Genomic DNA, 26,839 nt, shown 5'->3' on the forward strand with positions numbered 1-26,839 from the left:
TGTTTATATATATATATATATTACAGCTCAATTATTTGCTCTAGTGAATAAAGCTGAGAAACTGAAGAGATAAAAGTGATGCAGAATCTTCAGGAGACTTTTTATTCCTTTTTTGTCATTTGCAAAGTCAATTGATCAGGTGAGGTCAGGAGAGAGGTGTGTGAGTGTGTGTGTGTGTGCGCGCGTGTTTGATCTGCTCTTTATATGCATATGCTGTATAAGCGAGCACTCAAGACACTTTAAGCTCTCTCGCTCTCTCTCTTTCTTTCGGTCTGTTTCTTCTCCTTTGTTCGACAGGTTCTCAGCTCTTCATTTGAAGAGTTCATTGAAAACCGGCTCTGAAGTTGCAGGAATATCTAATGACGGAGGCCGAGAAACACCTTTGAAAGGTGAATTTCATAAAAACAAAGATGATAACGGTGTCCTCTAAAATACACACATGACAATCCATTCACACACACACGTTCTTGAAAACATCTTTAATTTGGCTACTTTTATTTGAGCATGGTCATTTCCAAGAGAAATTACAAATTAAAAAGTCCATAATACTCTTACAAAGACATTTCAGGAAAGATTGGTGTGTGTGTGTGTGTGTGTGTGTGTTTTCAGTCATGATATCATACATTGGATTTCAACTGTCCCTTCTTCCACTTCAGGAAATAACAGTAAAATAAAATAAAAAAAACACACATGAGAGTGGATCTGTTCTCTGTTTTTAGCTGAAAATACAGTGTTCTCACAATATCGTATCAAAAGTTCCCCAATATTTAGATTTTAGTTATTTTTTTTGGAATTTTCAGTCACTGGAAAAAAAAAATGAACAGAATAAAAACACAAAAAAACAAAACAAAATTAGCATTTTTCACAATTAATGCCTCAAAACACAATAATGCTCTCATCAACTTCAGGTTCCGTTTTTACTAAAATAGATCTATTTTATTGAAGAACTATAATACTGTACTGTACAGTATGAAATAAATAAAATCAGGAGATACAAAAATGGGCCACATAAATAAGACGTCATTTTAAAACCTACAAAAACAAAAAGGATGCGATTCTGCGGTTTGGTGTGGTAATACTGAGAACGGAATTGCACAAAAGGTCGTCGTAAACTAAAGAGCTGCTGCTGTGCGGACGGAGAGAACAAACGTGCAGAGCGTCTGATTGGCCGAGAGAAAGAGAGAGAAAGAGAAGAACTCCTCCGATGCTGAAGACGGTTGGCACTTTAGAAACGCACTGATTACGGCTTTGCATATAAGGCAACAACCTTCGTCCTCTCTCCAAACAGTCTCTTGAAACAAACGCAATACTGTTACGATCCTTCACGTGGATTAGGTGACGAGGCCTAAAAGAGTGTGTGGCGAACACTTTAAATACTGATCCGCGGTTTTAAACACTGTATAAATATACATCAGCAAATAATTTCAGTACTCTCGTAGTGATTATAGAAGCAGAGTGCAATTTCTTTTTTCTTTTTTTGTACAAGTTACTAGTTTGTGCTATAAATACTATGGAACACATGATTTTTTTAAGGATGGTAGCACCACACATATTTTAGGCCTTAATACTGTACAATTTATTTTTTTAAACTTCATTTAGTTTTTTTTTTTTCTTCACCTTCATCATTTTTGCATAATGCAGAATGTCCCGCAGAATAGAGTGGTCAAGGTTATTGACTTCTGTACCAATCGGTATTGATATATTCAAAACATCCATTACCCAATAATATTTGAGCATTGTTGAGCGCGTTCCTAAAGGGATAGTTCACCTCAAAATGTCTACTGACTCTTCATTTAGCTTAGTCCCTTTATTCATCAGTGGTCACCACAGCGGAATGAACCGCCAACTATTTCAGCATATGTTTTGCACCCTTCCAGCAGCTACTCACACACTACGGCCAATTTACTGTATTAAATTCCCCTATAGCGCATGTGTTTGGAATGTGGGGGAAACCGGAGCACCCAGAGGAAACCCACGCCAACACGGGGAGAACATGCAAACTCCACACAGAAATGCCAACTGGCCCAGCTGGGACTCGAACCAGTGACCTTCTTGCTGTGAGGCCACAGTGCTAACCACTGAAAATTAAAATTTGAAAATTAAATATTATTAAATACCTGTAACCATTGACTTCCATATTAGTTCTTCCTACAATAAAAGTCAGGCTTTCAGCTCTCCTGAATTATCTAACTTTTCGTAAGAAGAAAAAAAACTCAAAGGTTATAAGAACTTGGGGGTCAGTAAATAGTGAGTAAATAGTGTATTTTTGTGTGAACTATCCCTTTAAACACAGCTGATTGGTCATTGTGTTCAGGAGCTCAACAGATATGACTGTGATTGGCTGTAAAGATCATCGCTTGACCATTTTGAGCAATTCACTGATGATTCGACTAATCGATGCGGCTTCAATGCAGCTTTAAAAGGCTCCAGTGTTCTTATATCTGTAGCTGCGTCTCAATCAACACCCTAGCTCCCTAGGTTGTTCATCAGTAGGTCATGTGCATGAATTCGGCCACTGGTTCACTATACAATAAGACACACTGTGACACATGAGATCGTCCTCATTACACATCACCAACATTGGAGATTGTAAACAACAGCAGAACTAATCATTCTCATATATTCATTGTACTGTTTTTAAAAGTACATCACAGCCAAATTATTTGATCGTTTTATAAACCAGCAACATTTCAACCATTAAACAATTATAAATGTTTACTAGATTTGTTTGCTGATGTTAAAAATAAAGAAATAACAGATTCTTTTCAGAAAAACATGATGATTTGGGTCATGTGATTCATATTAAGGGTGCATAGTCCATGTTGATGCACGCTGATTTTTATGGTGCTTTTCAGGATGCGGACATTTCAGTGTACTGAAAGATTTTTGCGATTGAGTGCAATCAGCGCACTGACTAGTGAACAAGAGTACTGATTGAGACGCACTCTGCATGTGTTTGCTGCAGGTGATAAAGCGATGATCATCACAGCCAATCACAGTCATATCTGTTGAGCATGTGACCACACTGTTGAAGGGCAACTTTGGGAAATGATACCATAAATGGACAACCAAGTCAAACCAAATTAGATCAAAGTGTTACAGATGCATTCTTGTTTCTCAATCTTAATAGGAAAGTATCATAATATTCAGGCAACGTTGCTCAAAATGTTGTCCAGTGCATCATCAGCATAGGAACGCACACAAAACACTCAAACATTAGCAAGAAATGGACATTTAAAAAGTATTAGTACAGATTGTTAATGAAATCAATACTTTTAACATCCCTCCCACAGAACAAGCGCTACACCCCGTCCTCCATTGCGTCCTCGTGGTCCGATTTGGACTCCGATTTGGAGCTTTCGTCCATGGAGTGCTCTCCGTTTTCCTCCTCGTCCCTCATGGTGTCGCCGTCCGTGCTTTTGTTCTCGCTCTCGTCCTCCTCCTCCTCGAAGTCGTGCTCTCTGCGGCTCATTTTGACAAACGCTCCCTCCACCTCCTGGAGCCGTTCTCGAATGCTTCCGTTCAGGGCGTCCCGCAGGATGGGCTCCCGCTCCGGGTGCTCAGGGTATCCGGTGGGACCTATTCCCTGCAGGTACGCCCGGTTCAGCAGCATCTCCGTAGGCTCCAGGTGACCCTTTTCTCGGGCCTCCCGTTCCGCCGCCTCGCGCTCCTCCGCCTCCCGCTTGCAGTATGAGTATCTGTGGTTCATGTGCTGCGAGTACGAGCCCGAGTGCGAGAAGCGTTTCCCGCATTTATCACACTGATAGGGCTTCTCCCCGGAGTGCAGGCGGCTGTGTTCGATCAGGTGGTGTTTGTGTTTGAACGCTTTCTTGCAGATCTGACACTGGTGCGGCCGCTTACCTGCGCAAACACACAACGACAGAGCGAACACTGTGAGTGAGCGAATTATTTACACACACACACACACACACACACACACACACACTTGTAGAGCTGTCTTTATGAGGACTTGCTATAGACGTAATAATTTTATACTGTACAGACTCTATATAAAAAATATATATGATAATATTACCTCTAGTCCTAAACCCAACCCACACTGGAAATAATCTGCACTTTTACATTGCCTAAATACGTCATTCTGTGTAAAGTATGAGCTGTTTTCCTCTTGGACACCAAAAAATTTCCCCACAAGGTGAAAAATTACTGGTATTGCTATACTTGTGGGGACATTTAGTCCCCATAATGTGATGAACACAAGATACACACACACACATTCAGACTCACTCACACAAACACACATGTCTGGTTTGCTATCCTTGTGGGGACCTTCCATAGCTCTAATCAATGTTGGCTAAAAAAAAACATTATATATATATATTTTTAATATATATACATATATACAGTTGAAGTCTGAATTATTAGCCACCCTGTTTATTTTTTCCCTCAATTTCTGTTTAACAGAGAGAAGATTTATTTACCCATTTCTAATCATAATAGTTTTAATAACTCATCTCTAATAACTGATTTATTTTCTCTTTGTCATGATGACAGTAAATAATATTAGACTAGATATTCTTCAAGACACTTCTATACAGCTTAAAGTGACATTAAAAGGCTTAACTAGGTTAATTAGGTTAACTAGGCAGGTTAGGGGTAATTAGGCAAGTTATTGTATAATGATGGTTTGTTTTGTAGACTACAGAAAAATATAGCTAAAAGGCTAATAATTTCTACCTTAAAATGGTGTTTAAAAATTAAAAACTGCTTTAATTATAGCCTAAGTAAAACAAATAAAACTTTCTCCAGAAGAAAAAATATTATCAGACATACTGTGAAATTGTGAAAATTTCCTTGCTCTGCTAAACATCATTTGGGAAATATTTAAAAAAAGAATACAAAATTCAAAGGTGGGCTAATAATTCTGACTTCAACAATATATATATCTAATTACATACACACAGTGCTTAGCATAACTGAGTACATGCCCTATTTTGAAAAGACAATGTATTTTTGGTGCATTTAAACGAAACAGATTTATTATATTAAACAGATATATTTATTTAAATAATATTTTAGTCACCAAACATGTTTAGAAATTGAAAGATAATACAGTTAAATTCAAGCAAAATATTGCAAAAAAAATTACAAACCACAAAATTTCAACAACATTTTAACTTTTTTTTCTTCTCTTGATTTTTCCTCTTTTTAAATTTGCATTTAATATTTTTCTATAACTAGTGTACTTGTGTGTACTAGTTTCTTGCCCGTCATCGATGGATTTGTTTTTCAGTGTTTGGACTCTCAGTGGTGAATATTAAACCACACTGAACTGAGCTAAACTGAACTTAAACTCTGAAAACTGAACTGACACTGTTTCAATTTAATATAATCTTCTATGTGAAGCTGCTTTGACACAATCTACATTTCAAAAGCGCTTTACAAATAAAGGTGAATTGAATTAAATTGAATATCGTAAGTTATATTAGTTAGCTTTATATTAGTTAATATTGTTAGATTAGCTCCAGATTTGGCTTCAGTACTGACTAATCTAATGTATATAATATTGTAGAGCTTCCTATTAAAAATATGAATTAAAAAGGTAGATTTGTGAGGGGTGTACTTATATATGCTGAGCACTGTATATATGTTATATATGTAATCTTAAACTAAAATAATAATAACTTAACAAAAGTCTTCCACATTACTTTCCTTAAAAAGTAACTTTCTAATTATATTTAATTTAAGATATTAAAATATTATTTTCCTCCCCAACACTGGAAAACATTCAGCATTTTTATATTGTCAAAATACTTGAAATGCATTTAAACGTATTTAAATACTTGAATATGTCCCCATGAGTCTGTGTGCATTCAGGTTTAAGTCCCCACAGGGATATAAAAACAGCACACATGCACAAACACCTACAGTACACACGCGCACACACCTCAGCACTCAAACCAAAACAAACATTAGAGATGAAAAAGAAGGTAAAATGATGGAGTACAGTGGAGTGTTTGCAGTCTGTGTATTTACTCTATAACATTCCCTGACAGAAGTGAAGCGTGAAGCCGCTCCGCTACAACACTGACACATAAATAAACCATCGCAAACCAAACAAACACACAGAGCTGGAGCAGGAACAAACAAACAGACTCAAATCCAACGGCAGTTTCCTGCTGCGCGACACTCTCTCTCTCTCTGTTTTTCTTTTTCATTTTTTAGTTTAATGCTGCGTTACGCATGAGGTGAAGTGACATGATCTGACGTCAGCAGGGAAGACCCTGAGCCAGAGATGAGAAGAAGAAGAGAGAAATGAAGAGAGGAGAAGAGAACAAAGGAGAAATGAAGAAAGGAGAAGAGAAGAAATTAGAAGGGAAATTAAGGGAAAAGAAGAGAAATGAAGAGAAGAGACATTAAGATAAAAACAGAAGCAAGGAGAAGAGAAAAGAAATGAAGAGAAGATGAAAAAAGGAGAGAAGAGAAATGAAATTAAGATAAAAAGAGAAAGAATAAGAGAAGATAAATGAAAATACAAAAAATAGAAAAAAGCAGAAGAGAAAGGAGACATGAAGAGAAGAGAAATAAAGAAAAGAGAAGAAATTAGAAGGGAAATTAAGGGAAAAGAAGAGAAATGAAGAGGAGAGAAAAAGAGGAGAGAAGAGAAATGAAGAGAAGAGAAGAGAAAAAGAGGAGAGAAGAGAAATGAAGAGAAGAGAAGAAGAGGAGAGAAGAGAAATGAAATTAAGATAAATAGAGAAAGAATAAGAGAAGATAAATTAAAATACAAAAAAAAGAAGAAAGGAGAAGAGAAAAGAGAAATGAAGAGAAGAGAAATAAAGAAAAGAGAAGAAATTAGAAGGGAAAAGAAGAGAAATGAAGAGAAGATGAAGAGAAGAGAAGAGAAGAGAAGAGAAGAGAAGAGAAGAGAAGAGAAGAGAAGAGAAGAGAAAATAGCACAGAGAAAATAAATGAAATAAAAATTTTAATTAAATTAAGCAATAATAGAAGAGAGAATAATATAATATAATGTAATGTTCATTCATTCATTCATTCATTTTCTTTTTGGCTTAGTCCCTTTATTAGTCCGGGGTTGCCACAGCGGAATATGCATATGTTTACGCAGCGGATGCCCTTCCAGCCGCAACCCATCTCTGGGAAACATCCACACACACTCATTCACACACATACACTATGGACAATTTAGCCTACCCAATTCTCCTGTACTGCATGTCTTTGGAGGCTCGAACTAGCAACCTTCTTGCTGTGAGGCGACAGCACTACCTACTGCGCCACTGCGTTGCCTTATAATATAATATAATATAATATAATATAATATAATATAATATAATATAATATAATATAATATAATATAATATAATATAATATAATATAATATAATATAATATAAAGGTAATATAATATAATATAAATGTAATATAATAGGAGCATAGACTAGGACAGAAGAGAAGAGAATTGAAAAAATAATAAAATAAATTGTATTTAAAATGTAAACAGAACAGAAACATAATAACATTTTATTTAAAAATGACAAGAGAAGAGAAGAGAAGAGAAGAGAAGAGAAGAGAAGAGAAGAGAAGAGAGGAGAGGAGAGGAGAGGAGAGGAGAGGAGAGGAGGAAGAGAAGAGAAGAGAAGAGAAGAGAAGAGAAGAGAAGAGAAGAGAAGAGAAGAGAAGAGAAGAGAAGAGAAGAGAAGAGGAGAGAGGAGAGGAGAGGAGAGGAGAGGAGAGGAGAGGAGAGGAGAGGAGAGGAGAAGAGAAGAGAAGAGAAGAGAAGAGAAGAGAAGAGAAGAGAAGAGAGAGAGTAGAAGAGAAGAGAAGAGAAGAGAAGAGAAGAGAAGAGAAGAGGAGAGGAGAGAAGAGAAGAGAAGAGAAGAGGAGAGGAGAGGAGAGGAGAGAGGAGAAGAGAAGAGAAGAGAAGAGAAGAGAAGAGGAGAGGAGAGAGGAGAGGAGAGGAGAGGAGAGGAGAGGAGAGAGAAGAGAAGAGAAGAGAAGAGAAGAGAAGAGAAGAGAAGAGAAGAGAAGAGAAGAGAAGAGAAGAGAATAAAGGAGAAAAGAGAAGAAATGATAAGAACAAAAAACTGAAAAAAGAAAAGAAAAAAATTAAAAATGAAGAAAAATGAGAAGAGAACAGAAATGAAGAGAAGTGACGAAACAAGATAAGAAAAAAGAAATGAACAAAAAAAAAGAAAGGATATAAAAAAAGAAAATATCTGAAAAAAGAAAATAAAAAAACACAATAAAATGCTAATTTTTAAAAAATAAGAAACACAATAAAATGAAAGAGAAGAGAAGTGCAGCAGTAGAGAGAGAGCAATGTGATCAATGAAAGAGCGAGAGAGAGAGACGCTGTGGTCAGAAATGAACAGATGCTTCAGGCAAACAAAAAAAGAAGAAAAAAGCGATAAGTGACAAAACTGTCCCAGATATCAGATTGCAGAGGCTTTATGTAATATCTGATAGATTTGATCATCTAGGCCAGTGGAGCGTCTCTGCTGACCTGTGGCTGTCAGATATCTGTATTCACGCTCTCAGACTGAGTCCTGTTCAATACGCTCATAATATCCACTGATGTTTCATCAAAGCACTGTGACGAGATAATGCAACAGCGATGAAAAATTCATTCCAGCTTAACGTTTAAATGCTGGAATATTTGTGCATTGCATTTTATATTTGATTGGGTATGGTCTGTTAGTTAATGTATTTACTAACATAAATAATTAATAATACATTTACTATGGTATATATATTCAACTGTTAATGTTAAGTTAAAGAACATTAGTTCATGTGAACTCACAGTGCATTCACTAATGTTAACAAGCACAACTTTGGATTTTATTAATGCATTAATTAATGCTGAACTATGATTAGTAAATGTTTTACAAGATTATTCATTCTTGGTTAATGTTAGTAAATCCATTAACTAAAGGAGCATTATTCTAAAGTGTTACCTTTGATAGTAGAGTAATGCTTGTTTTATTTTTGGAATGAGCTGATTTATTGACATGCGCTATAATCTGTGGTTGTGTACAGTGAATGATACCACTGAAAAGCTGCAGAACATGTTGCTTTTTAATAACAAACATTAATTTCTGACACTATATGATGATGCAGGTGTGTTGAGAGGAGTTTAGATGCAGACCTGGTGCAGATGCAATCTGAGCTGCATCTAATGCTTTTTAATGGGCTCACCTAACCCCACCCCTCACAGTGACGTCACTAACTCCTATTGAGTGCATTGTGTCTGACGTTGCATCACTGAGATATGCAGTCTTGCATTATAAAGGCTGCATCCAAATACTATTGGGTGTGTTTAAACTGGTCATGCATGATATACAGTGGTCAAAAAGGAGTACACATGCTTTTAAAAAAGTATATATTTTTAAAATTATATTTTTATCTCAGTGAATATAGGCAATATATTTTGGTGCATTAACAAATTTTAATAGACAGTTATATTTATTAAAATAAGAGTTTGGTCACTGAACATCTTCAGGAACAGAATGATATACATTTCAATTCAAAAAGTCTATTTCAGAAATGTTTAGATTTTTTTAGGTGTCTCTTGATTTTTTCTGTTTATTAAAATTTCATTTAATATTTTACACTCAATGGCCACTTTATTAGGTACACCTTACTAGTACAGAGTTGGCATCAACAATCTACACTTTTGTATTCATGTACCTGGTATAATTATTAGAGGTGTCATCTGTGTTTCTTCAAATTTTTCTGTCATTCATTACTCATTTACTGTATATTTTATTAATTTGATGGTGTTAATACACTAACCGGCCACTTTATTAAGTACACCTTACGAGTTCCGAGTTGGCATCAACAAGGCATTTGCGCCCACAGAACTGCTGCTCACTGGATATTTCCTCATTGTCGGACCATTCTCTGTAAACCCTAGAGATGGTCGTACGTGAAAATCCCAGTAGATCAGCAGTTTCTGAAATACTCAGAGCAGCCCATCTGGCACCAACAACCATGCCACGTTCAAAGTCACTTAAATCCCCTTTCTTCCCCATTCTGATGCTCACTTTGAACTGCAGCAGATCGTCTTGACCATGTCTACATATCTAAATGCATTGAGTTGCTGCAATGGTGCTGATTAGAAATATACGTTAACGAGCAGTTGGACAGGTGTACCTAATAAAGTGGCCTGTGCATGGATTACTTTGGTTGTACTAGTTTTTGCACCGTGATCTTAGTATTTTGTTAGATTAGTTCATCAGTTTTGTCTTTGCTACTGATTACTCTAATGTAAACGCATAATTATATTACTGTAAAGCATCCTGTAGAAAAGATTAATGTATTTGAATGCTTCACACTGTGTACTGTGCTCATTTTACCGCACCTCATATTTGACCGTGAAATATGTTAACTATAAATAATGGCTGAATTAAAATTTAGTAATTACATATTTCATAAAAAAAGATATGATGCAAATATTGCTTTGCATTACTATACATTTCTAAGTGAGTGCAAATAAACAAAAACACTGCTTTAACTAGATTTTTCTGTAACTCTCTGCTCGCATTAAAGATTTACAATCTGGCCTTGGGTTAAACGATGGTTCCTCTGATGGAAAACAAAATAAGAGCAAACTCCAAAATCAAAATCCAGCTTAATATGTCATCAAAAAGCATAACAGTGTTGTGATATTAATTGCTGGAGTTACTGTATATAGGCTAGTGTGGAAATTACATTTACACTGTGACACATGCAGCTGATCTGACCGCAAACAAGAGAGAGAGAGAGATAGAAATAAATGAATGAATGGATGGATGGAGGGTTGCTTAGTGGATGGATGAATAAATAAAAAAACAAATGGATGGATGGATGAATGGACGGACAGATTAATGGATGAACAGACGGACAGACAGACAGACAGACAGACAGACAGACAGACAGACAGACAGACAGACAGACAGACAGACAGACAGACAGACAGATAGATAGATAGATAGATAGATAGATAGATAGATAGATAGATAGATAGATAGATAGATAGATAGATAGATAGATAGATAGATAGATAGATAGATAGATAGATAGATAGATAGATAGATAAACAGACAGACGGACGGTCAGACGGACGGATGGACGGATGGACGAATGGATGGGTGGATGGATGGGTGGATGGATGGGTGGATGGATGGATGGATAGATGGATGGATGAACAGACAGGTGGAAAGATGGATGGATGGATGCTTAGTGGATGGATAGATATATAAAAAACAAATGAATTGATGGACAGACAGAGAGAGAGAGAGAGAGAGAGAGAGAGAGAGAGAGAAGAAAGAAACAGTTGTATTCATTCCAGTGTCCTTCCACACTGACTGTAATTGGTGATGCAATCAAGAGAAAGAAACTGTGTGTGTGTGTGCATGTGTGTGCGTGTGTGTGCGTGTGTGTGTGTGTGCGTGTGTGTGCGCGTGCAGTTGCTCTCCTCCTCTAATTTACTTTAATTTCACTCTGTTATTCACACTGGCTGGTCTCTGGAACTCGATGTCTGCAGCAGCATCAGAACTCCACGTCCCCCATTACAATGAATGGAGGTGTAGAGCCGCTCTCAGCCCTGATTCTGCTCCACACACTCCTCTTCCAATCATCTCAACAAATATCAGTGTTTTTACAAGAGGGTCGTGACATGTCCCTCGAGGTTCAGTAATAAGGTTTGTTTATTTTTTTATTTTATTATTTATTTATTTATTTATTTATTTATTTATTTATTTATTTATTTATTTATTTATTTATTTATTTATTTATGTGTTTTTTGCATAAAAAATCCAAATGCTGAATAATGTTTAGATGTTGTTTTTTTTAAAGCTGTTTATCCAAAGTGATTTGTTTTGAGGGTCTTTTAAAGATTGTCAGTAAACAGTATTAAGGTTTATTTATTTATTTATTTATTTATTTATTTATTTATTTATTTATTTATTTATTTATTTATTTAAAAATGCATATGCTGAAAATTTTTACAATGTTGATTTTTCACATTTATTTTTATTCAAAACTATTTGTTTTAATGGTCCTATAATGATTGTCAGTGAACAGCCACTGCTTTTTTATTGGCTAATTGTATAGACTTGGAAATGGTTTAACTTATAATGGTTCTCTTATAATATTGTTTATTTATTTTGTATGCAACAATTTCATATACTGGAAGAAATTTTATATACTGACAGCTTAAAATATATACTAATGTTTACATTCAGATATTACTTTACAAATAAATTACAATTATGCCAACTGTCTACATATCTATCTATAAATATATATCCATGATATTCATGTATTGTATTGCAACATATTGTATTTCCTGTTCATACAGACATCCAAAAACAGGTCAGTGTCAAACAAATAAAAATAATTCTAATATATATAAACATAATTAAAGACTAGTGTGTGAATGTAGCCTCTACTAACAGCGTAAATATAAAACTGTCAGACATTAAACCAGCTTTAATTCCAGAGATTATTTAGTCAATCACTTTATTTATTTAATTTGTCTTAATTATTATCTTAGTGCAAAAGCAGTGTCATGTCACACTAATTACATTAACGAATCCTCTCACTGACTGTCAACAGGAGAGAAGCATGTTAGTTTCTACTAAAAAGAGAAAGGAAAACATGAAAAAAGGGACAGAGCGATAGAAAGAAAGAACGAAAGCAACCAGCTTTAGTCAATAATTGCCTTTATTTAATTAATTTATTTTAATTAGCCTTAATTATTACCTTTACTTAGTGCAAAAGCAGTGTCATGTGACACTATAGAGAATATTCATGTAAAAGAGTGAGGGCTGAACACTGTATATTGAATAATAAAAAAATAAAAATAAAGAAAACATGGAATAAAGAGACAGAGCAAAAGAAAGAAAGAAAGCAAGCAGCAGCAGCAGCAGCGTGAATATTCTGGAGTTAGACAGACAGTTATTAAATGATGGTGTCTAGAACAGTATATATACCTGTGTGTTCATATTTGTGTCTGAGGAGGGAACTGCTCTTCTGGAATGTTTTGTCGCAAAGGTCACACGCGTACATACCACTTTCTGTTTTCTTAATCTTCTTCCTGGACAGACAGGCCTCGGGGTCGGCCATATCATCTAGACTGCTCAGATAATCTGCCGGCCCGTCAAGAAGCTCGCTCTGGAAAGAGACAGCGGCGTTTAGCTCTTCATATTTAATATGAGACTCTTACTGTCAGCAATAACACACTGCAGATCACTCCATAACTACAAATGAATAAGTGTTAATGGCAACACTGTAGTTTAAAGGGGAACTATTATGCAAAAATCACTTTTATAAGGGGTTTAAACACAGCAGTCTGTGAATATAACCTGCTTCTAATAGTAGAAATGTATTAATTTTACTGTTTTATAATCTGCCTTGATAAATGAAACACTTTGATTGACATTCTCCCTTTGTACGTGTCATCAGAGGAAAGCCCCGCCCACTAGTGACCATCTCTCCCTCATTAGCATAAATAAATTAGTTTTGTTTTTGAATCTGCCACTATGCTGACACACAGGCATTTGTAGCCCCGCCCTCATCTGAAAAGAGCACAATCTCATTTGAATTTAAAGCGACAGTCACCAATCAACTGCTTAATTAAAAATTAAATCTATTTATATAATCAACAGTCATATAATTCAGTCATATTTTAAGGTAGAACTCTTGCTATTAACACAAATTTATTCAATTTAGTTTATTGTCACTGTACATACAATGATATTCTGACATTCGACGAGGAACAAAAAAAAACTACTGAATAGTCATTAACAAAGAATTTTAGTTTAATAAACTATTAAATCACTGCTTATTAATTGTTACTTAATTGTTAAAAAAAATATTGGGTAGAATAAGATCATATTATAAAATTAACAGTTAATATCTTAATAATAGGCATGTAATTACCCAGTAGTTAATAGTGGGAATGGGTACTTAAACTGAGCTGTTTTTTATATTCATATATATATAAAAACAAAGTACTTCTTGTGAAAATGGATCGTAAAGTAATATGTATTTGAGAATATGTTTTATGAAAGCTTTAAATAAAATATAAGCAACAGAACAGATCAACAGATAGTGCTCATCTCTCCCTCACTAGCATACAATGATTGTCTTGTTTTTGAATCTGCCACTATGCTGACACACAGGCACTTGTAACCCCGCCCTCATCTGAAAAGAGCCCAATCTCATTTGAATTTAAAGCGACAGTCACCAATCAACTGCTAATAAAAAATGAAATCTAACTATATAATCAACAGTCATATAATTCAGTCATATTTTAAGGTAGAATTCTCGCTATTAACACAGTTTTATTCAATTTAATGTATTGTCACTGTACATACAATGAAATTCTGAAATTCACACACACATAAAAATAACTAAAACTAAACTAAAAAAAATTAAAAAAACTACTGAATAAATAGTCATTAACAAAGACTTTTAGTTCAATAAGTTATTAAATCATTGCTTATTAGTTATTACTTAATTATTTAAAAGTATTGGGTAGAATAAGATCATATTATATAATTACTATTAAGCAGTTAATATCTTAATAATAGGCATGTAATTACCCAGTGTTAATAGTGGGAATGGGTACTTAAACTGAAGAGCTACTTATAATTCATAAATAAAAACAATTACTACATAAATAATAAAACTACTTGAGAATATGTATTATGAAAGCTTTAAATTATATATAAGTGACAGAACAGATCAACAGATAATCTAATGCTGTAATGTATGATGTTATATATATAGTCATTTATATTTATCATGTAAATATGAATACTCATTTCTGGGCTAAAACTGGAGTAGTAGTCTTCCAAATTAAACATTAACATGTTTGTGACCCAAAAAAAAAAGCATGTAAAGGCAGGATATTGCAAATGAGGCCTTTCTCTCTTCTTAATCACACCTTATTCCATATATTTGCATTCAAATTTGGTTTAATTTCATACATGAAAGGGTGTTAGCGCAGTATTTATCTGAGCAGAGATTACCCCGATAGGCTTAAACTTAAATTAATGGGGAAAAAAAAATATTATTACATTAGAAGCTAATAACAATAAGAAGAGAGTCTTGGTAGGGAATATTGCCACAGTCGTCTAATTTCAAACGGTAATGATTAAATCAAGAGGGGCAGAAAATGGGCAAAACTGCAGCGACGATGCCCTCATTAAGGACAGCCGGCTCTGGACTGACAATACTACTGCGCAGTCTCTTTTAAAAAGCCCTGCACTATCGCTCCGCAATCAATTTGAGCTAAATGCCCTTAGCTGTATTTTTAAAATCTAATTTAATAACTTAGAATAGGAAACATTATTAATACTTTTTTATCAGAATGGTTTCCCCGATGTTAAACAGCCCTCAGCGCTGAGCTGTAATGAACATGGGGAGTGTGCATTATTAATCTTTATGCTCAAACTCATTTGAGCTTTTCTTGCTGGAGAATAAAATACAGGAGAATAAAAAGATGTAGAAATAAAGAGAGATGTGTCTTAGGTTCACTGACTCTTCGTGTCTTTGATTTTTCTCACACCTGAGACAGAGCATTGACGCTACAGGCGCATCTACAGTAAAGCTCTGGAAAAAAAATTGGCACTTTGACGTTTTCTGCTCTCGGTATCATAGACGAGCCACTTCAGGGCTGCTAACACAAGCATTAGCACTAAAAGAGCCGGTGTTCGGCACTACAGGCACTGACATCGACCACAGGAGCCGCAGATCTCTGTCTGCCGCTGGGCGAGAGGTGAGCTCCCTCTCACACTCTGAGTGGCTTTTAATTAGTGTCTGAATGAAGCCGAGCACCACTCACCAGAGGCCGAGAAAAAAGAAGCACAAGGCCTGAAGCCGCCTTTTATTGCACACCACAAGCGGCAGAAGGGAAGGCAAAAAATGTGGAAAATTCTGATCTGAGCTGGAATACATTCAAATAGTCAAACTTCTGCAGCTAGATCGTATGCAACTGCTCGACTGGATGTTAGGTATTACAGAGTTGGCCAATCAGGTCAACAATTATTTAGTTTTTTGTACATTTTTATAAAAACAACATGCATTTATAAATGAGTAAGAAAAAAGTTAAACATTTCTATTGTACTTTTTATGCACTCTCTGTATTTATTCAGTTCACCATAGTGAATGCATAGAGAATAAAGACTCTTGGTATTGCACTCTTTTACTGGACACACACAGACCGCAAACCAGCATGGGTAAAAACTAATAGGCTTGCCGGAAAAGTCTCGGCGAGTATCTCTATTTAGAGCTATATTTATAAATAATATGATTTTTATTATATTACACATTCATTCATTCCTTCATTTTCTTTTCGGCTTAGTCCCTTTATTAATCTGGGGTCGCCACCGTGGAATGAACCGCCAACTTATCCAGCACGTTTTTACGCAGCGGATTCCCTTCCAGCCACAACCCATATATTTATATATATATATATATATATAATATATATACAGCATATATTAATAACATTAAACACAACCTAAGACATAAAGACAACCAAGTTAAGGACTATATAAATGACCACGTATGTTATCCGAGACCCAAGAACGAGCTTATGGTTTCATATATGACCAAAATGAAAAAAATTCTGCATGACTTCCACTAGGGGGCGACTTCTGACACTTGTGTGCGAATGTCGTGTCGAGTGGAAACGCGGCTTGAGGGTGTATGAAAATGTGAATCTGTTATTTACCTGGAACCCTGGTTTCCGCTGATATTTTCTCCTCTGCTGCATCTCGGCGAAGCTGGCTGCCCCTGCCGCGTACGTGTAGGCCATGTGTGGCAAAAAGCTTATCTGGTCAAGACTGGGGTAGGGTCTGAGCCCTGGGAGACTAGCCTGCACCGGGGGCATGAATGTAGGTGGTGGGAATGCACTTTGGGGTGGCAAGGAGGTGTACATTGGTTTGGCAGCGAAAGGGTTCAGACCAAACATAGGACTAGAGCTTTTGTCCAGATTGCTGTTTGCATTGGGGCTGCCAAACTCCTTCTTGGAGAGATACGCCAAGTTGAGCGGCTCGTCCGCATGCTCGCGGGGTGTCGCGACGTGGTTATGGTCAATGGCGGCGCTGTTGAGCTTGAGTCGGCTTCTCACAGTCAAGATGTGCTTTGGCTCCTTCATGAGCTTTGGCAAGGAGAGGTCAAGAGGCTCGGCCTGCAGGTCCTCGGAGGTGAAGCTGTTGGGCGTGTAAGAGCTAGTGTGGGAGTTTTTGGATGAGGCGGACGATAAGTTCAGAGGAGAGGGCGTGTTGCTTCGGGAGTGGTCCATCTTATCCCCTAGCTGCTTGTGATTGGAGAACTGAGGGGTTTTAGACAGCCTGAGCGGGGTGTCGCAGTTGTTATGTAGTTCGGGGATGGTGGGGGATGTGATGCGGTCGCTACCTTTGACAAGGGACATCGGAGAACGAATTCCTAAAGAGTCTTTAGTGGGTGTGTGAGCGGAGACCGGATGAATAGACTCAATGGGGCTCCTGTCTAAAGGAGGAGTCCTGGAATTGGTGTACTGAAAGACTTTCCTCTGCTCAAACCACTCTTTCACAAACTCCTGGGGAAGGCCTACCGCGATGGAGATTTTCAGTAGCTCTTCGGAGTTGGGCTCCATGTTCATGGCGAAATAAGCTTTTAGTACTGACATGTGGTCCTTGTAGGGACTGATAGGGCCATTGAGGCTCTTTTCAGGGATGATGGAGGGATGCAACAGGCCATGTTTCTCAGAAAACAAGCCGGGTTTGTTGGTCGTGGCGTTCTGAGTGGGTTGAAGCACTGCTTTGATTTCCTCGTTCATCTTGCACAAGTAACGCTCGTGCTGGTGTAAAGGAATAGGCCCTGGGAAAGTCTCTTTGCAATACTGGCAGGAGAATGGTGTAAACATTAAATTATTCTCATGAGCTTTGTCCTCCATTCCTAAATCTAGCATGTGATTTGCCTTCTCTTTCTTTATATTGCTAATTTGCCTCTTAGAGTCCGTAGTCAAGCTCTGGAGGCAGGCTTTGGCTTCGTTGACCTTCTCGAGTGTGTAGTCTATGATGCTCTTGGTGGCTCCATTGTGATTGATGAGTGGAAGAGTGCCCTGGGCTCCACCAGAATTGAGCCCTTGCTTCTGCTCCTCTATGTGGGAACCCAACTCCTTCATGTACGCCTTCAACTTGGAGATCTCCTCAGGCTTGCAGTCCATCTTTTGTCGACAAACTGTGTTATCCACAATCTGAAGCACCTTCTGTACCTCACTCAGATTGTTTCCCAGTGATGGGTATCCCAACATTTGCCCCTCAATACCCATTCCCAGGTGCTGAAGTGGACTCTGTGAGTTGTGTATCCCCAACGGACTGCCTCCCCTTACTCCACCATTGAGAAAAGGGCTGCCTGTACCATAGCCATGAGAGGCCATCATCAGCTTATAGTCATTGAAGTCCAGTGGTTCAGATTTGATGTTGAGGTGGTTGGACTGGTCTTGCAGGCCGAGAGGTTTTCCGTTCTCCAGTTTGTGTCGTAGCTGAGAAATGGCATTGTTCGTAGGAGAGGAAGAAGCAGAAGTTGGGGATGAACCAGTCTTCAGGTTGTTCCTAACCCTGCCGTTGATTGCAATCAATCCAATGCATTTCTTACTACTAATGTGTGAACTGTAGGACCCGGAGTGTGAGAATCTCTTCTTGCAATTTGGACATTCGTATGGCTTCTCACCTACAGTGAAGAGAGATAAAATATTTGATCAAGAAGCAAGAGTTGTTTAATCAACACTAATTGCATTCCTTTCAAAGAGTTAGTACCCTCTTGTGATCTACAAAACTTTCATGAGGAGATCGCTAGGACAAAACAAACAAAGAGGCAATTCGTTCTTATGTAGAATCAAGACTAAGGCAATGAGTTATGAAAGAAAGAAAAGGACGTACCACTGTGTATCCGCAGGTGCTCCTTTAGATGGTGTTTGTATTTGAAGGCCTTGCCACATTCAGTGCATTTGAACTTGCGGTTCCCAGAACCCTGGTTGAGAATCTGGTGCTGTGGATGAGAAAATATTCACATGAGCTCTTCTCTTGCACAAATACGCAATCACACAACAGGCAAGATTTCAGTGAATAATTTCACGACGGGCCAAATGGCTCCCGTTGCAAAGCAGCATCTTGCTTTGCTTGGGTGCATTTGAGCAGCGATAACAGAGCATCTCGTACCTTTTCATTTCCTGACTCTGGAGCCAGAAACCCGGCATTGGCAGCGGAAAAAAAAAACTGAACAAAAAGCCTCCTATTTTTAAGACTTTTTTTTCCTCATTAGGGAGGCAGAAATGATCCACTTCATCCAATTTAGCATAATCGTTCCAAATAAATCTTGCATGTTTAATAAACCTCAGCATATCCTTGAAATACCTGAGCGGAGAGTTCATTACGCAAAAAAGGTGGGCTCGCATAAAATGTTGCAATTTCATAATTGGACGCAAATTTGTAGACTGTTTAAAGGCTTCAAACGTCTCTTTAATAATGCGTGAATGCGGCTCGTAGGCAGGCACTTCATTTGCTGTTCAAAGGTAGAACATGAGCGCTGCGCCCCTCGCATTTGCAATTCAAAGCAGAGCCTCGAAAATCAAAATATAATAACAATAACAACAACAACAATACGAGCGTCAGTGCGGAGAAGCGCACCAGGCGAGCACAATTAATTCAGAGTGGGAGGTGAGTATGTCGAATGGGCAGAGGAACACAAAAGGCCTGTGAGCACCGCCCATGATCGGCTCAGACAACTGGTGGAGAAAAAGAGAGAGAGAGGAAAAAAAGCCTGAAATTCCACTGGAGACAGATGGCATAAAGCATAGGACACAGGGAGGATTGTTCAAACAGCGGCAACCTTCAAACATCAAGCGGGGAGCCGTGCGGCCCACGGCGGGGAGGGACCCCACCATTCGCTCATATGTTGCTGAGTCGCATAAACAAACAGCAACAGCTGCTTTACACCCCCCACCTTCCTTCTGAGGATGAAGGCAGGTTTTAGTCCCTCTATGACCCTCGATATGATACAGTCACTTAGGGCAGCACATTATATCGTTTCAGCATCGATATCGCAAAGTATGCCTTCGCAATACAGTAGTCAACATCTGAAGAGCATCAAAACCTTTTATCAAAGTTGTCCTAAAGCTATCGAACAACACCTATTCTTGTCTTTTCTTGACTTTTTTGATCCACTTCAAATGTTGACTAATGCAGTGTTTCCCAACCCTGTTCCTAAAGGCACACTAACAGTACATATTTTCAGTGTTTCTCTTATCTGACCCATTAACTTCAGGTTTTGGAGCCTTTTCTAATGTTCTGATGAGTTGATTCAGGTGTGTTTGATTAGGGAGAGGTTGAAAATGTGGACTGTTGGTGTGCCTTCAGGAACAGGGTTGGGAAACACTGGACTAATGTATTCACATCGCATAGATATGCAAGGTTGAGTTAGGATTACATGCGAGCTAGAGTTCAGAACTCGAGAGTTATTGCAGAGTTTGACCATAATGGAGTAAAATGTTATAATTTGCATGTTTTTAAGGCATGAGAGAGATTAAAATATTCAGGCAAGACATTTTACCAATTGAAAGTGGCACTATTTATACAACAAAGACTCTTAATTTGTAATTTTTACATTTACAAAACCACAAAGCATGCACTGCTTATTTCACTTTATTGCATATATCTATGCTTGCAATTTCTTTGTTACATTTTATGCATGATTCACTCCCCTACAGAATCCTCCAAATCAATCAAAATGAATACATTTGGTACTTTAGGGACTCGTTCTGACTATTAACATCCATGTTATAGAGATATTAGCTGCTTATTAGCACTTATAAGCTACATAATATGCATTATGTTATTCTACATCCCCTAATCCAATACCTAAACTAGCTTAATATCTATTAACAAGGGGCAAATTAGGAGTTTTATTAAAGCAAAAGTCATAGTTAATGGTTAGCTAAGAGCGAAGTGAAAGTGTGACTGTAAATTGTTTCCAAATAGTGCTATTAAATCATTTGGTGTATAGATAGAGTATATCGGAGAAAAATAAAATATCATAATGTCCAATTTTTCCAATATCGTGCAGTCCTACAGTCACTCTCTAGGCCTAATTGTGACTGGCAGCAGTGATTTTGTTCTGCCCCAAGTGATACTCTTTCCTTAAGTGTGTCAAACATGATGTGGGCAAGGCATTCGGATGACTATTTGCATATAACCACATCTACCGCACATTTCGAACAGTTGATTTCAGGAAATATTCAACAGGAAACTCTTTCGAGATGAAGCGCACAAACAAAGACCAACAAATGGGAAGTAATTTGTGGATTAGAGAGGTCACGGGTGCAGAATGGGCCATCTGTTGGTGTTTTGAGCGGCCTGTGGCATCAGGTGAAGAAGTTGGCAGCTTTTCCGTGTATCAAATCATTCTGTTCTAGTCAGAACGTCATGTCTGCGAGATAAAAGAGCTGCTGTACTTCATCTCAGATGATTACAGGAGCGATTCTGATGGCGCTTTGAGGTGTGAAGATAAGTTTTAAGTGGCTGTGTCTCCAGAGAGGCGTATCGCTTTGCTTTACATAGACCTGCTTTATCTGCCAGAAGAGGTTCAGCGCATCTACCTGTTTCCTCGAGGGAACGCATCTTAGATTTGACACGCCAGCCGCAACAAGCTATTAAACGTGTGTAAGTAATGCCGCAACAGATTGTTAAGAGATAAAACGCTGAGTGCTCAAAGACTCACGTTTATCATTTACGCGCAGGGAAATGATGATGTGTTACTCTGTCACTTGCGGAGAAGCTGATTTTTAAAGAACATAAAAAAGGCGAACCTAAAAGAGCGGATACAATTTCCAAATTGGAAATTAACATAGTCATTGGATCGTGAATATAAGACTGCAGAATCATATCAGAGCAGGCCATCAAAAAACCATTTAGACCTCAATTAAGGCTATAACCATTAAAAGATCCGCATCTTCAAAACGCCATGAAAAATTAATAATGATTGCCAATCAAAATGATATCTTTTCTCTGAGGGAATACAGCGCATTAGGTGCAGAGGTAGAGCGAGGAGGAGAATGAGCAAGAGAGACAGAGAGAGAGACATTCTACCCCAAACTCACCTGATGTGAGTTCACCTGATCTCAGCCTGACTTTGCTGCTTTACTACTATTTACTCTGTTTACTATGCTTTCATAAAGTTTACTGCTATTTTACTGTGTTTAATATGCTTTCATAAAGTTTACTGCTATTTTACTGTGTTTACTATGCTTTCATAAAGTTTACTGCTATTTTACTATGTTTACTATGCTTTCATAAAGTTTACTGCTATTTTACTGTGTTTACTATGTTTTCATAAAGTTTACTGCTATTTTACTGTGGTTACTATGCTTTCATGAAGTTTACTGCTATTTTACTGTGTTTACTATACTTTCATAAAGTTTACTGCTATTTTACTGTGGTTACTATGCTTTCATGAAGTTTACTGCTATTTTACTATGTTTACTATGCTTTCATAAAGTTTACTGCTATTTTACTGTGTTTACTATGTTTTCATAAAGTTTACTGCTATTTTACTGTGGTTACTATGCTTTCATGAAGTTTACTGCTATTTTACTGTGTTTACTATGCTTTCATAAAGTTTACTGCTATTTTACTGTGTTTACTATGTTTTCATAAAGTTTACTGCTATTTTACTGTGGTTACTATGCTTTCATGAAGTTTACTGCTATTTTACTGTGTTTACTATGCTTTCATAAAGTTTACTGCTATGCTTTCATAAAGTTTACTGCTATTTTACTGTGTTTAATAGGCTTTCATAAAGTTTACTGCTATTTTACTGTGTTTACTATGCTTTCATAAAGTTTACTGCTATTTTACTGTGGTTACTATGCTTTCATGAAGTTTACTGCTATTTTACTGTGTTTACTATGCTTTCATAAAGTTTACTGCTATTTTACTGTGTTTACTATGCTTTCATAAAGTTTACTGCTATGCTTTCATAAAGTTTACTGCTATTTTACTGTGTTTACTATGCTTTCATAAAGTTTACTGCTATTTTACTGTGTTTACTATGTTTTCATAAAGTTTACTGCTATGCTTTCATAAAGTTTGCTGCTATTTTACTGTGTTTACTATGCTTTCATAAAGTTCACTGCTATTTTACTGTGTTTACTATGCTTTCATAAAGTTTACTGCTATGCTTTCATAAAGTTTACTGCTATTTTACTGTGTTTACTATGCTTTCATAAAGTTTACTGCTATTTTACTGTGTTTACTATGCTTTCATAAAGTTTACTGCTATTTTACTGTGTTTACTATGCTTTCATAAAGTTTACTGCTATTTTACTGTGTTTACTATGCTTTCATAAAGTTTACTGCTATTTTACTGTGTTTACTATGCTTTCATAAAGTTTACTGTGTTTACTATGCTTTCATAAAGTTTACTGTGTTTACTATGCTTTTATTTATAGATGTTCTTTTTAATAAATGCTTTGCCGATACATTTGTAACATTTGTCATGTCAATAATGCAATTTTTGAAGTTGAATTTGCGAGGAGGATTGAGTAAAAAGAGAGAGAGAGAGTAAAAGAGAGGTACGGCTCCCCTGATTTCAGCCTGGCTTTACTGCTTTACTACTATTTACTGTGTTTACTACAGTATGTTTTTATATGTAACACAAACTTTATAAATGTTTTGCCAATACATTTGTAAAACTTCTCATGCCAATATTGTATTTTCTGAATTTGAGAGAAAGATAGAGAGAAAAAGAGAGATAGAGAGGAAATGCGACTCACCTGATCTCGGTCAGGTTTATTTTTACTACAACTATTTTACTGTGTTTACTATGCTTTTATATATAGATGTTCTTTTTAATGCAAACTTTATGAATGCCAATACATTTGAAACATTTGTCATGCTATAAATGCAATTTCTGAAGTTGAATTTGAGAGAAGGATTGAGTAAAAAGAGAGAAAGTAAAAGAGAGATAGAGAGGAAATGCGGTTCACCTGATCTCGGCCTGGCTTATTGTTTTACTACTACTATTTACTGTGTTTACTACAGTATGTTTTTATATATAATGCAAACTTTATAAATTCTTTGCAAATACATTTGTAACATTCGTCATGCCAATAATACAGTTTTTGAATTTGAGATAAAGATTGAGTAAAAAGAGAGAGAAATAGATAGATAGAGAGGAAATAAGGCTCACATGATCTCGGCCTGGCTTTTGTTTACTATTAATATTTACTGAGTTGACTACAGTACGTTTTAATATATAATGCAAACTTTTTAAATGTTTTGCCAAAATATTTGCCATTTTTTAAATTAGATATTGAGAGAAAGAGAGAGAGAGAGAGAGAGAGAGAGAGAGAGAGAGAGAGAGAGAGAGAGAGAGAGAGAGAGAGAGAAAGAGAGAGAGATAGTAAAGGAGAGATCTAGAGGAAGTGGGGCTCACATGATCTCGGCCTGGCTTATTGTTTTCTATTACTATTTACTGTGTTTACTATGTTTTTATATATAATGCAAATTTATTAATGCTTTGCCAATACATTTGTAACATTCGTCACCCCAATAATGCAATTTTTGAAGTTGAATTTGAGAGAGAGAAAGAGAGATGGAGAGGAAATAAGGCTCATATGATCTCTGCCTAGCTTATTGTTTTATTATTACTATTTATTGTGTTTACTACAGTACATATTTATATATAATGCACACTTAATAAATGCTTTGCCAATACATTTGTAACTTTCATCAAGGCAATAATGGAATTTTTGAATTTGAGAGAGAGTAAAAGAGAGATCAAGAGGAAGTGCGTCTCACCTGATCTCGGCCTGGCTTGTGTGTGGCCATATGTCTCTCCAGCTGAGTGCGGTAAGCAAACGTGTAGCTGCACAGAGGGCAGGCGAAGTTCTCCTCGTTTTTCTCGTGCCGGTACTTGATGTGCTCCTTCAGGGAAGTCAAGCGCTTGTAGCCCCGGTCGCAGTAGGGGCAGGTCAACAGTTGGGCAAAAGCATCTGGAGTTCCAGGTGGCAGGTCTGCGGCAGAGAGAAAGGGGCAGCGGGCCAAAAGGTCAGCAAATCAATGGCAGCGAATGGGCGCCGTGCCCAGCCTGGTATGAGAAGCTATCTGTACAATCTGCTCCACTGTGTGCCGTCGTCAAGGTTGGCACTGCCAGCCATACACACACACACACACACACACACTCACGCCAATGCATGAACACACACACGGTAGGTGCTCTCGAATTTGCTGAGTTTTGCTCATGGCATTTACGTGATGGAAAAAACACGTTTAGATGATTTTCACGGTTACAGGTGATTCATTTGGAAGATATTCAGGAAGTTTAAGGTGACTGGCATCAACAGCTGGTTATAAAAGGTGGTCATTTTAGTCACAAATCCACTGAGAGAATAGGAAATGGATAATATTTGAAGTAAACATTGTGCAAACTGAGTCCATCAAAATGTATTCATCATGTCTGCTATCATTACATGTGCATTGAACAAAGAACTAAAGCTAATATAAAATAGTTCTACGTGATTTATGCCAACATATTTTGGTGGAGCTTGAGTATATTTTTGGTAATTTCCATTTATGAATCAACATGATAGATTTTTCACGCTCATGCCAATGCATGAACACACACGCGGTAGGTGCACTTAGGGTGGGAGCATTACTTATGGGACTCACGTGATTGAAAACACACATTTAGACAATTTTCCACTGTTACAGTGGGAACACACAAGACAGAGGGATATATTAGATTCATTTGGAAGATATTCAGGCAGTTTAAGGTGATTGGCATCAACAGCTGATTAAAAAAGTGGTCATTTTAATGTCATTCGAGAGCTTTGAGAATGGATAATGAATAATATTTGAAGTAAACATTGAGCAAAATGATTTACAAATAATTTGGGTTCAGTAAAATGTGTTCATCATGTCTGGTATCGTTAACTATGCTAACATTAAATAATATAAAATAGTTCTATGTGGTTTATGCCTTGGTGAAGTTTGTTCCTCATCACTCTCACCACTGGCTTGCTTGGTTTGGGACTTGTAGAGCTGTGCATTGATGGATTTGCTCTTTAGTGTTTGGACTTTCAGCAGTCAATATTAAACCACACTGAACTGAACTAAACTGAGTTTCAACTCTGAAAACTGAACTGACACAGTTTCAACCTACTAGAACTTCTGTGTTCAGCTGCTTCAACACAATCTACATTGTAAAAGAGTCATAGAAATAGAGATGAATTGAATTGAATTATTGAATATACATATTTTGGTAGAAGTTGAACCCTATACTGGGTCGCCAATTGATGTCCAGTTTTAACCCTTTGAATATTTTACTTCAAGAAGAAATCGCTAGTGATTTCACTCATTGAAATACTCATCTGAAATACTTTGATATGTTACTAGTGGTTAATATCAAAATGGTATAACTAAATGTTATGTATAGATATATATATATAGTAATTAGGTAAGTTAAGCTACCATATATGTGACTCTGACCACAAATCCAGTCTTATGTTGCAAAAGTACATTTATTGGCCATGTCCAAAAATGCTATGAACTTATTTTGGACAACTTTAAAGGTGATTTTGTCAATATTTAAAGATTTGTTTTAAACTCTAAGATTCCAGATTATATAAATAGTTGTATCTCAGCCAAATAATTGCAATCATAAGAAATCATACATCAATGTCTTTTTTTAATTACTCGTATTTAATGACTGATTTATTTTATCTTTGCCAAGATGACAGTACATAACATTTTACTAGATATTCGCTAGATACTAGTTTAAAGTGAGATTTAAAGACTTAACTAGGTTAACTAAGGTCAAGGTAATTA

General features: G+C 36.8%; 1 protein-coding gene across 2 annotated transcripts in view; it reads right to left on the reverse strand.

Annotated features, from left to right (window-relative positions):
• Positions 1-464: 464 nt before the first annotated feature.
• Positions 465-26,839, reverse strand: part of zeb2b (zinc finger E-box binding homeobox 2b) — a 133,944-nt gene continuing 107,569 nt past the window's right edge. Inside the window, exons 6-10 of one of the 2 annotated variants that reach the window (XM_056459314.1) lie at positions 24,812-25,026; positions 18,896-19,004; positions 16,702-18,686; positions 13,031-13,133; positions 465-3,861 (exon numbers count right to left, since the gene is read on the reverse strand). In XM_056459314.1, the coding sequence (XP_056315289.1) occupies positions 3,302-3,861; positions 13,031-13,133; positions 16,702-18,686; positions 18,896-19,004; positions 24,812-25,026 (2,972 nt within the window). In that variant the 3' untranslated portion in view covers positions 465-3,301. Of the gene's footprint in view, positions 3,862-12,952; positions 13,134-16,701; positions 18,687-18,895; positions 19,005-24,811; positions 25,027-26,839 lie in introns of both variants that reach the window. The other variant, XM_056459313.1, reaches the window with a different exon arrangement.

This window comes from Danio aesculapii, chromosome 6 (assembly GCF_903798145.1).
Source record: "Danio aesculapii chromosome 6, fDanAes4.1, whole genome shotgun sequence".
Classification (NCBI taxonomy): domain Eukaryota; kingdom Metazoa; phylum Chordata; class Actinopteri; order Cypriniformes; family Danionidae; genus Danio; species Danio aesculapii.